Below are 12,912 nucleotides of genomic sequence, written 5' to 3' on the forward strand. Positions count from 1 at the left end.
CTACAACATACACCTGTACTGTCATACATTACATTACTTACATTTATTTAACAAAAAGTTATTAAATTATGTCAATCTATAAGATTGTCAGATTACTATTATAAAACTATAATTATAATCCTAAAGCAAATAGCTTATATTACACAAATCTAAGAAATCCCTATAAAAGCTTAGCACTTGTAAGCTGTTGTTTAAACAAGGCAATTGACAGTTGTACTTTAGTCTTAGATCATAATGGGAACAACATTATTCGTAGCTGAACTAAGAGGGTTGACGAGACAGTGACTTGACCAAGAAAACAAGCTTCACCAGCGTGAGTTTTGATAAGTAGGACACTGTTTTTGTTGTTGATCTATTTGTTTAAGATGATAAATATTACTATTTTGATGTCAGGCTCTTCAGCAGTTTCAAATTCTCAGTCTGAGAGTACAGAGCTGATCATCAGCTTGTATCACATCAGTGTAATACAAAGTCCCCATACTGATTTCAAAACCACTCAAGAATAACCTCTGTGCAAGTTGCAGTCTTACTATGATTCTCAGTTGAGTTCTACACTAGGAAGTTTGGTGACAAAGTTTCAGTGTTGAAGTACCCATGTTGTCAAGGGCAACTTGCTTCATTTCCATTTTTGGGTTTTGACATCATTTAACTGGTGATTTAACCTTTAGCATTTGCAGATTTTGGCTGGCTTCATTGCTCATGATGTCAAGGTCCTAAAAGTTACACTTGTCTTGGAAACAAAGCAAGTTGTCCTTGACAACATGGGAAGTCAAACGTTTAAAGCTTGTTATAAAACTTCCCAGTGCTGTACTCAACTGAGAATCGTAGTATGTTTGGTCTGTAGGAGGGTTTTCGAAAGATCTTGGAACTCCAGATGTGTTCAGAGGAATGTACACTGTAGGCATCTGCAGTCATTGGGACTGGATATTCATTCTTTACCTTGGGGAGCTAGGTGTGATAATATTAAACAATGCTTTGCAAAGTACCATTGTTTTCTTGCGGCACATTACCGCAATTAAGTCGGTCACGGCATTCGGTTGCTTTCGTCTTTGCCTCGGTTGCGGTTTTCGTCCAACCTAGGTGATTTCGTGGTAAACACTATCGGCAAAGACGAGGTATTACCGCACGAGGTATTACCGCATGCAAATGCACTAATAGTTTCGAGCGGTACTGTAGAATCCAGTTTTGGGCTTTCTTGAGTAGATACAGTGTTTCTCTCTTGTCTTCTGTCAGTATGTTGAGGTTTTCCTCCAGTGTTAGGTTGTATCCTACAAGGACAATGTTTAACTGTGCTACTTCGCATTCCTTGTATATGTCCTTTATTCCTGCTCTCAGTTCAGTGTATTCCTCTTACTAAAGTAACATATCAATTTTTTCTTTATTTTTTCTACTTGACATACTGATCATGATCCCTCAAGCAAATACCATTTATTCTTGACCTTGTTCCACACAGACAATCTAAACGATTAGCACAATTTGATGGTGTTCTTAGATGAAACGGAACATTCCATTGTACTTTGCTTGTGGTATTCTCTAGTACTGATTGAGATTGTTTTTGTTGGTATCATGGTTTGCTATGATCATTTTCCTGGTATCCATACTTGTGTAGTAGATAGTGGTACATGTAAATGGGTTGGAGCATATGATGGTGTCTTGCCACGTAAAGTGTTTGTGCAATTTTAGACATGCGGCACTTGGTATCTGGTATCTGGTACATGTATCTGCGCTTGGGCCTTGCTTTGTTGATAGGTCTTTGTAGGCAGAAGTTGCTGTCTGATATTTTTGTTTACGCTGTAAACAATGTCCGGTATGTTTTTCCCTGTGTTATGGATCGTGTTTGTATTTGGTGAGATGTCTGGATCTCTGAACTGTTTCGTAGTCAGTTCTCCAAGCCATTTTTGGTTTTCAAGTTTGTTAGTGAGTTTTTTGTCAACAGCAGCTTTGAGGATGCCTTTGATTGCTTGCGCGCTTGCTTTGTGTCAGTGATTTCTGTTTTGCCACCTGCAGTAATTATAGTGACTACTTCATTGAAATTACACTCAAAGTTGTATTCTGTTGCTTGAAGACTGACTTCCTTCCTTTCATAATCTTGTTCATTTCAAGTGTTCGTGCGAGCTTGATTCTATTGTCTGTAGAGTTGTTAAGATAGTTTGCCAGTTTGATAGTTGTCATCTTGTACATAATATCTTCAACGCTTTTCAGGCCGCTGCCACCAATCTCTTCTGGTAGGTAGAGTAGCTTTGTTGACTCGTGATGGTGCATTCCGCCTTCTGTTCTGATTATTTCTCTAGTTCGCCTGTCGATCTCCTTGAGCTGGTCGCTTGTCTACATGTGATATTGGAGTGCGGGTAACACGAAGGTTTTAGTTCTGTGTACCTTTTCTTGGAATTGAGATGTTGCTTGTACATATCACAGATAATTATTTGTTTCAAGTATTCTTTGTTTGCTTCGTTGTGGACTTGTTCCTCCAGCTGCAACGCATTTTCGTATTTTCGAGGAATTTGTAGTGGTCATTTCTGTTAAATACATGTACCTTTAGTTCTTCACTATCCGATAACTGTACATTCTTGTTGCTTGGTTTGATTTTTCCTTGCAGTATGTCAACAGTTGCACACTTATTGAGCCCCAAATACGTCTGATGTCTTCGCACATATTACTATTATTATTATTATCATTATCATCATCATCATTATCATCATCTCCAGTTCTCTGGTGTTCTTATGAGTCTTCTATTAAGTCATGTCTCAGCAAATTCTCGCGTCTTAGAGACAAAATACTTTCGGCAGCACATGTCCAGTTCAGAGTGTGGCCAACAACTGTGTACTGCCAATAATGTCAGGTAGACCTAACTTTCCATACCAGCCCTTGCATTCTTCTAGATAGTTCTGAGTGTGCCATCAGTGATGGGTATCACTGTCACATTCAAGGCTCCATGCATTCTTTGAATTTCAAATGCTAGCTAGGTCCTGATACTTCTCTATCTTCTCCTACACCCAGTCCTGGTGATATTCTGGTCTGCTTCCACAGCTATATGTCGTATAAGTCCATTCCAGTATATCTTTTAGCATTAGGGTAATATCTGGCTGATTGCACTTCAGCTTCTTGTCTATGTATATACGTAGATAGTCATGTCCCAGGTTATCCAGACTTCTCCATTCTCCTGCAACTGGCAGGGATTGATGGTCATACCACTCACCTGTACACTCTATTCTGTCCACTCACAACATACATGTTATACTTATTATAATTATTGTTATCATTATTACCATGAAAATGACCATTTAATTAAAATCAAAGGTACATGTACAACTCCAAAAGATTTCCTTACCTTATTCCATACTGAACTCTTCTTAACAATGACCAAAATGTGTCTGCAATTATAATGAATTTTAAAATTAAAATTGCAACATTGAAATATAGATTCTAATCCCCTACTGTAAAATACATTAATTATTTTGTTAAAAAACCTATTGTGCAGAGAATGAATATTAAACTTAACATAAGAAAACAAAATTCAAATATTAATGAAAATAATTGCAGAGGTGCATTTATAGCGGGATAGCCACCTGTGCTGAAGTTTGTTCACTATAAACTATGAGTTCTATTTTGAAGGTTTTATTCAGTGATATCAATTTTAGAGTTACAGGGCCATTTCCCTCCTTCATGCAATGTGATCATTTGTTATTGTTTTGAAAATGGCACTATTATTGAATAGCGTATTCCGATTGGCTAACTATTTTTGTCACATTAGTTTGTGCTGTTTCTCAAATGAAAAAGACCGCAAGGAGCTTGATGGTGGTGTGGTTTACCAGGGGGTTTAACAAGTGAAGATGCCAAAAATAATTACCTTTTATCTTTGTGGAGTCAAGTGATTCAGACTTACGACAATTGCCAGAGCAGAATTTGTATGGTTCGGCTATTAAGCAAGAGGAAGATGAGGACTCTGAAAATGCCAAGGTAGGTGACAGAATATCCACGAAATCACTTTCATTTTTTTTTTTTGTCAGTGCTGAAATGCATGGCTTTTAGTTTTAGACTCAAAACCTATTTTTTCTTTGTCGATTTCGATTGTTAGGATACCTGGGATGCAGAGGTAAAATGCTCCTTTAAAGATTCATGTGCCCGAAAGAATCGCATAGGTCCCTTTTTGTCAAGTTCAGAGCAAAACAGGCTCACCGCTACAATTCATCATGTTGTTCAAGTTCAAATAGAAATATTTACAAATAATTATAGAATTAAGAAAAGACAAGCAGAGAGCGCATTCAAAATCAGGAGCTGAAGATAGATCGACGGATTGCTTTTGACAAAGAAGAAGATTATGAAAGGCTTTCTGACTGAGACTTCTCAATTTCTGTAATTTCATACAGGACTTTCAATAATAATTAATGGAAGATTGTTTGTTACCTATTTGTTTGAGCAGGTTGAAGTTTTGGCAGCTATTCAGCTGATGTGGACCTGGTATACCCACCCACTCATACACTCACAAAGGACAATTAGTGTGTGGGTTCCTTAAATTTATGTCCCACAGGGAACAAATGAACATGTAAGGTATTTGTGAGAACGGACCTACTGTTGATAGTCCTTATCCCAGAAGACTTGAAGTCTAACCATTTGCGAGTATAATTACAAAGGCAGCACTTTCTCCTCAGTTGTTTTAAGACCCCGAGTGTTGGTCCGGCTGGAGTCAAAGTCACGACCTCCCGCATGGCAGCCCGGTGTTCAACCAACTGAGCCACCGCACCCACCATTCAAGATGCACAACATTCGATTGAATGCTGAATCAAAAGAGGAAGGTCATGCAAAGAATTCTACTTCACAACAAAAGATTCTGGCTTATTTGCTAATCTGTTGTGTACGCACTTTGAGCAACTGTACGAAACTTCCTTGAAAGAGATCCCCTCAACTGACCAATGTCAAATCCTGTCTTGTTCTAAAAGAAAACATTACTTTTATCAATAAATCTTATCACTATCACACCCTACATCACAAAAAGGCAAATAACCTCCAACACTTCAACAAAAACTAGAAAAAAATTGAGATATCACAGATACTTAAAGATCTTGAAATAGTGCTACATGTATAGGTATCAGTGATCATAGCAATGAAATGGCCTTTTGGCTTTAATACCCTTTCTTGTGAATGCTATCTATTCGAAGAAAATGATTTACTCACAACTCCTATACTCCTTCTTTATGAACTAAACTTTGCTACCATTCATGGCCCATTTAGTGTAATGAATATTGGGTTACTGTGTTATGACTTAAAATGATAACACATACATGTAAGCACGACATTACAAGATGATGACCCCAAAAGGTGTAGTTTAATTCTTAATTCATTATTTTTAATGCTCACAACCCAGTAACATTTATTCTTAAGTTCTAGATGATTACGATCTTAGAACATAAGCGATCATAAGCCCAATGCTGCAGAACACCATTTTCATTGTTATGCCTCTTGAATAAAGCGTAGATGTATGAAAGGGCCAAAGAACCGGATTCAATCCAGCTAAATTGAAAACATTTTATTGAGTCATGCATGAATACTAACCAATATCTCTCCCTCGAGACTCCATTCTGCACGAATGAAAACATCATACAATATCTGATCTACATTCACACCGGCGGCCATTGTGGAATTATTCATTTATCTGCGAGGGACTAAGACCAAACATTTTTCATTTTTATTGGTTTGTAACGATCACGTGGATATCGTTGAATCACAAAACCGCCATCTTCAAAATTGTCGTGTTTTACCACCGCGACTACCACTGCTCATTTGGATGTCAGTGTATTTTGCTCACGTTGTCGGTTGTTTACTGTACTTGTGTGTTCTTTTGAAGCACAGCCAGTTTTAAGACATACTGCCATTTTGCAAGCCAATAGTGATGGCGACCGAAACAGCTTTCAGACCTTATGACCAAGAAAATTGTCAATCGATGGACTTAAAGGGAGGAACAGGTTTGCAAACAGTTTTAAGACACACAATGTGGGAAACTGCAGGGAATACTAAAGTTTCAGAGACAGTTTTCCTCGTGTCACATGACCGTTTTTGCGTAAAACGTCTTTTGCGGGGACAAAATTTTGCTCCCGCAACATGAAATTTAGCTGGTAATGTACCAGTCAAATCGAAGCTTCAACATCCCCCCCCCCTACCGGGGCAACCCCCCGGGCGTTTGAATTTTTGTACAAATGCCACCCTCCCTAGGCCAAAAAGCTGTTCAAATGCCTCATCATAGGTTCACTTCAGGTGATCAAATGCCCCACCCATGGTGAAATTACTGTTAGATTACTGTTTTAAATTTTCAGTAGCTTCTATTATGCTTCTGAAGCTGTGTATGTAAACATGGTTTAATAGACAACACCAAGGAGAACCAGGGCCCTACATGGCATGAGGCACAAAAAGGACAGGTAACAGGTATAGATATCTCTTTATGTAGGCCTTTGCTTTTCAACCAATCAGCCATGAATGCAGAATCTTTACCTTCAAATCCACTGGCCTATGAGTAGTGATCAAATGCCCACCCCCTCCTTCCCCCCCCCCCCCCCCAGGAAGACTAAGTTGATCAAATTCCCTCCCTCCCGGGCAGGAAAAGGAGTCAAATGCCAGGGGTATGCCTGGAAAAGGGGGGGGGGGGGTGGGAATGGGATGTTGAAGTTTCAATTTGACTGGTACATAACATTGTAAGGTTTGAATTCTTGAATCATAGAGCAGGGACAATGTCACAACGTGTGCACTGCTCTGCAAACTGTCCCTGCTTGTCCCCGCTGCAAAATAAAAATGAGCTGAAACATGCTGCTGACTATTGCAGGCTCCTTTTCCTCTCTTCTTTTCAGCCAATGTTGTGTCCAGCGTTTTACAGGCTTCCTAGTGAACACTATTGACAGCTGGAGTAAAATATTCTCTTTCCGAATTGCTGCGTCCGCCATCCTTTTTTAGCCACAAGGGAGTTCATAGCCGCCCTTGGTCACAGTGATTTCTGTAAGTATTATGCCTCAATCTGCTACGTGAGCACCAGTTTGTTAGGGTTTAGGGTTAGGTTACGGGTTAGGTTATGTGCCCTGTGGGTGCAAAAAAGTGGCTTTTCCCCACTTCATGTCCCTGCAACATAATATTATCCCCTTGTGTGAGCTGACCTTAAGTGTTACGTGGTTCAATGTTGTAGACTTTTTGTGTTCTGGGACAAGCATGATTTGTTGCATCTAACAATGCTTGTTATAGACTTTGCAGGAGTTTAAGTGTCTGCAAATCAAAAAGTTTACTCTCATTCCAGAAATACATGTATTTGATTAACGTGAGATTTTTAAAAGTTGATTACGGTTAGAGGATAAATAATGTACAGTCTGTAATCAAGAGCATCGTGAAAAGTATTGTTAGTACTAGTGTCTGGAAAAGGAAGACACACATTGGAAAAGATCAAAACCTGAAGACCCCAAGAAGGATGACCTCCAAGAAAAAAAATAACACATCAAAAAGGAACTAGTAAAACACATTATTCCTGTCGACTACACCAGGGGTAAATTGTAGCACATCAGGATATTCTTTTTCCACATAATTATACAGGCCACAATGTGGAAAACAGACAAAAAAGACGAAGCTGTATAGAAAAAAAGTAGAGAATTGAACTAGTGACGAACTTTCCTTCCAGGGTTGTTTCCATTACCAGTATTTGGCACTACACCGTAATTCAAGGGAACTGAGGTTTAGCTATTCAAAGTTGGATGTTTACATTTCTCTAGGGTCTTTGTTTTTCATAAATACTGTCTGACTTCTTAAAATGTCCAAGATTTTTAGTTTTACTTAACATTAGGTTTGACTACATAATTCATGTCTTGACCAAAGAATGGTTCTTTAATAAATATCATTGACACAATTTCTTTTAAACAGGAAGAAGCTTTGGTCCTGCAAAATCTTTTCAGGTCAGCAATGCACCTTTAACCACCCCTAGACGAGCTCTAGGAGATCTTGGCAATACTATTCAACCAGGAACAGCCAAAGGCAGGAAAGGGCCACTTATGAAACCTAGTAAGCTTTGTGGAACCTCCAGCATCAAAGGACAGCCACTTTTGCAGCAAATATGTTCTGCTGGCCTCAACAATAAAAAGAGAGCCACTTCTCACATAAAAACAAAAGGCAAGCAAAAAGTGAAATCCCTTGAGGATGGCCAAAAAGAAGTGATGTATCCATTCGCAGACAAAGGTGAAGTAAATTGGACTGCTACTGAACACAGTTTATTAGACCAAACTATAGTTAGTAGTATTACTACTAGTATTGATCAACCACTGGTATTTTTTGTATCTGTTTTGTATCACCAAAAAACATGAAAGGGTTGCTTTTAACCACTTAAGCAGAAATGTGGGCTTCCCTTTGTTACATGCATGATCATTATTTATTATAATATAATGATATCTTCTCTTGCACTTGTAATTTCAGATGACATGCTTTCAAGGCCAAACTATGTTACAACAATGTTAAAGACTGTTGGATCGCTTTATCATGGCTGTATGTTTCAACCTTACACTGTGACTGATTTTGACCTCGAAAACAGCGCATCAAGTTTCATACACTTTGAGAGTGAAAGAAGACCAAGTGAAGGTACATGCACATGTACATGAAGATAAAGCTGCCCAGGAGTCAATGGGCCATTTCCGAGTTCATGTCTGCGTCCTCTTCAAAGCGCATCTAAGTGCCAATTTTTTCTTGTGAAAATTGGTTTACACTTATGTGTACCATGTATGTGAAGTAGAGCTAATTACCATCATAAAAAACTTAAACTCATTTTGAAGAGACAGACAATGAACTTGGGAATGGTCTACCAGTATGCAATAGACAGTAATTCAATTCTGTATGCTATTGCTTTCAAATCCGTTTTTGCTAGTGTTACATGAATGTTTCCTTTCTTGTTTACTTTGTCTTATTGGTGTCATCATTTTCACTTTTTCTCGTGCAGGTTTCCTTACGTTCCTCCCCCTTTATGAATACCTTATATCTAAAACTATAAGTGAATGAAATACATGTACTATTGTTTTGGGACTGTAGTTGCCAGTAAAGGTACAGCAATCATTTCCAAAGCAAGTCACCATGACAGTTTAGTGATTGCTGACCTCAATCAAGATGCCTGGCAGCATACTGAAGGACTGAAAACAAAACAGACCATAGCTGTTATGACCTACATTATACTGACCTATAGTTTAGTTAATTATAGTTTTGGACCAAAGAAGTGGTCCAAACTGCCTGAGAGACTTTGCTGTATTTTGTAGTGTTGAAGCTTTCCTGTCTGAAGTCTGTGTTTCTGAGATTATAGTTTGTATGACTAGTGTTGAATAGTTCAGTTTCTGAGCTTGGCAACATGCCATGTTTTAATTTGAACATGAAAATGTTGAAAGTGTTGTCATTTTTGCTCTTTTTAAGAGGTCATCGTATGATGCGGACCAGTCATTATAGACTGTCTGTAAGCCCCTTTCGTTAATGAGGTCCAGTTTCCGCCTATCACTAGCCTTGCAGAAGTGCCAAGCGAGACTACAGTATGTGAAGTGTGGCATAATGGCTGTTTTATAGGTTGTTAGTTTTGCTGTTGTGGGGATCAAGTTCCTTAATCTACATGTAGATAACATGTCTGCTTGTTTTGGTGCAAATTTGCTTAATACATGTATGTTCCGAGAACTGTAGGTTTACATGTACATAGAGTATCACCCCCTGTAGTTTAATCTCTTGAGCCTGTCGAATTGTATGATTGTCGATGTGCACTGCCTTTATAGCTTCCTGCTTGGCTCTTGACATAACCAGTACTTGATATTTCGATGGATTACCTGAGAGGTAGTTGGATTAATACCAGCGAGCAGTTGTATTCCCGTCCTCTTAAAGACTGCTGATGACGTTGTCAATCTTCTCACCCCAAATATATATTTGGTGGTCATCAGCGTAAGCACTTAGTTGAGATCAAATATTGCCATAAAACAAATTGTTTTGTTAAAAGTTCCACAACACTGGGACATCCACGTTTTACTTCTTTCCATTCACTGCAGGTATCGCCTAGTCGTACCCTGTTTTTCCTGTTAGTAAAGTAGGACTTTAAAAGTGCCAAGGAGTTGCTACATAGACCATAATAAGCTTGGAGCTTTGAGAGCAGCAGGTCAGGGGATGAGCAATCAAAGGCTTTGCCCATGTCAGTAGATAATACTCAACTACAGTATGTGGTTGTTGTCAAGAGATTTCTTCCAGTCTTCGAGCAAACGCACCAACGTACAACTGTAGTTTCGCAACTATATCATTTACACAAAGTTGCTGCCTAAGAAAATTTTCCAGGAGCCCTTCAGGCTTCCAACATGAAAAGTTAGTAGCCCAAGTCATTTTTTCAAGAGCCCAGAATTAATTAATTCCAGCTGGGATCATATTTACAAGAAAGTGAGGATGAATCAAGTAAGGCACCCCTTCAGGCTACTTGTTTAGAAATTTGGTCGCCCGCGCTCGCAAATAAGGCGCCCCAGGTGACCGGGCGACCGTTAGGCAGCAACCTTGTTTACGGTATGCTGAATTCAAGCCGTCGAATACTTTGTTAGATAGTGGTTAGAGTTGTCTCACGAGTATCTTTTCAAACACCTTGTCCACTGTTGCCAACACATTGACAGGTCTATAGTTACATTTGTTAAGCGTGTCGTCTTTCTCAAATAAGGCGTCCATTCTCCCCACTTCCACTGTTCCAGCTGCGTACCCTGCGATATTATCTCATTGTATATATGAGTGAGAGGAGAAGCAACTTCATCTACTACCATACAATTAAAGGACTTTTGGTTATACGATGTCGTGACCTGTAGCTTTGTGTGGGTTTAACTTTTCTAAGGCTCCTAACACTTCAGAGCAATGGACTTGGCGGAAGCTAAACACATGTTTAGACCATATTTTCAATTGTTTTCACACGTGGATGGTCAACATCAGGGGTTGTGTTGAGAACTGTCCCTGGTTCAATTGGTGGGAAAGGAGGGAAAACCCAGTGTTGGATTTAAACAGTGAATTGAAAATGGATCTCTGTTCAGTAATAATTTATTAATCATTTTTCTCATTCATGTTTCCAGAACAGTGCTTTATGGATTTTCTTCCATTTGAAGGAGATTTGGATTCCATGACTCAAGAGCTTTGCAGTCACAGCCTTCCTGAATTACCTCCTGTGGATATTGACTCACTTGGGCTTGACCTATAATCATTGTGATGCATGTGCATTAAATTAAAGCAGGACTTGGATATTATCTAACTATTATTTTATTTATCACTAAAAGTCTTTTGTACAAAAACATGTCAAGTCAGTCTTCTTTTTTAATGTTAAAGAGCAATCTCTTGTTTTTCAGGCATGTTGTTAACATGTACTTTGTCACTAATTTATCTTGATAATTAAAGAATTATGTTCTGTTAAGAGATCTTTAACAATGGTAATAAGTAGTAATTATTATTCATTTATTTTTTTTTTTTGTGGCTGAGGTTCCTTGCATACGTACAGTAGTCCTAGCTAGCCAACAAAAAGGTATTTATCCAATAATAGGACGACAAGGAAGATTGAACCGCTGAAGTCATATTATTGTGGCTGAGGTATTATACAAGTAAAATACCTGGGAATACAATGACTACTTTTGGAACCTTGAAAATATGTTGGGTGAAGAATAAAACATCAATACTTTATGCCTTCATATGATCTGAAGGATTCTGCAGATCTCAGAGGGTATTATTAGAATTGGTCAAAAGGCTTGCTTGAATGACATCCTCCTTGGTTCGCAGAATTCTTCATATTTATACTCAGCCTCACTTAATAACATTGTAAATTGTTTATATCGGTAGTTTTTATTGAGGAAATAAATTTTCAGTTGTTTTTTTAGGGATGAACGTTATGTGGTTGCCATTGGGAAAATTGCTCAATTTTTTTTTCTTTCAACCTCATGCCTGTTGACTTTATGCGCCGATCAAATCGAAACTTCAACATCACCCCCCAGGCAAACCCCGGGCATTTGACTATCTTCTGTAGCTGGGGAGTGGGGAATTCGACCTTTGCCTGCGTGAGGTGGTGAAAATTGAACCGGAAGTGTCAGGTTTCAAATGATTTTTTTTTTTCGGCTTCGAAGTCGCTAACAGCTATAAAACTCGTGTTTGGACGAGTATTTGTGAGCGATTGGCTTACGAAAAAGGTCTCTATTAAAGACAACAGGAGCCGACAACGATTGTTCTTTAGTAGGGTATGACAGACAAATCCGACGATAGGGTAGGGCATTTGAACACCATTTTGGCCCGAGGGGGCGGGAATTTGAACAATCCAATCTTCAAAAGTCCAAATTCCCGGTTGAGGGGAGGATGTTGAAGTTTCGAGTTGATCGGCGCATTGGTTTACAGCAACTCTACATTCTTTTAACCCATGAGGCTGGTTTTTAAACCACGTTAACAGTTTTTTTCGATTGTTTAACCTCCAGGGGCCGGTTGCTCGAAACCTATAGGTTTCCATGGTATTCAACGCTGGTTAGCGCTAGCCATGCAGGGTTTTCATTTGAGGCCGGAGGCCGGACGTTTCGTCCGGTCGTTTCGTCCGGTCCAGTACTTTGAGATCACTATTGGCGCTTTTTTTTTACTACTGTATTATATATTTTTCTTACTGAGGCATCTCATAAACATACTGACTAGAGGATAACAGAATAATCAATTACATTCTTCAAAACGGCCATATAACTCTTTTTTCTTTGCTTATTGAGCGGCGGGATATTTTATTGGTCTGTGACACAGACAGTGATGATTCAGCTTTTGGCTCGGACCTTGATGAATAGACTACACTCTTGATGAATGGACTACAACCCAAGTTACCAAACATTTTTGAAAATCAAATAAATTCGCAATGATAAGCCAATGAAAATCCTGTTGTTGCCATTCTCCCTCCCCCTC

At 38.8% G+C, this 12,912-nt stretch overlaps 2 protein-coding genes across 2 annotated transcripts in view; one reads left to right on the forward strand and one right to left on the reverse strand.

The window, feature by feature from the left end:
- Positions 1 to 5,638, reverse strand: part of LOC138035378 (NBAS subunit of NRZ tethering complex-like) — a 172,456-nt gene extending 166,818 nt beyond the window's left edge. The window contains 3 exon segments of the mRNA XM_068882083.1: positions 3,329 to 3,371; positions 4,861 to 4,930; positions 5,551 to 5,638. Coding sequence (XP_068738184.1) covers positions 3,329 to 3,371; positions 4,861 to 4,930; positions 5,551 to 5,631 — 194 coding nt within the window. The 5' untranslated portion in view covers positions 5,632 to 5,638.
- A 68-nt stretch (positions 5,639 to 5,706) lies between these two features.
- Positions 5,707 to 11,871, forward strand: LOC138038987 (uncharacterized). The gene is made up of 4 exons (XM_068885108.1): positions 5,707 to 5,960; positions 7,888 to 8,199; positions 8,434 to 8,595; positions 11,073 to 11,871. The coding sequence occupies exons 1-4, from the start codon at positions 5,888 to 5,890 to the stop codon at positions 11,195 to 11,197; spliced, it is 672 nt and encodes a 223-aa protein (XP_068741209.1). The 5' UTR covers positions 5,707 to 5,887; the 3' UTR covers positions 11,198 to 11,871.
- The last annotated feature ends 1,041 nt before the right edge of the window (positions 11,872 to 12,912 follow it).

The sequence above is a fragment of the Montipora capricornis genome, chromosome 2, assembly GCF_036669925.1.
Source record: "Montipora capricornis isolate CH-2021 chromosome 2, ASM3666992v2, whole genome shotgun sequence".
Lineage (NCBI taxonomy): Eukaryota > Metazoa > Cnidaria > Anthozoa > Scleractinia > Acroporidae > Montipora > Montipora capricornis.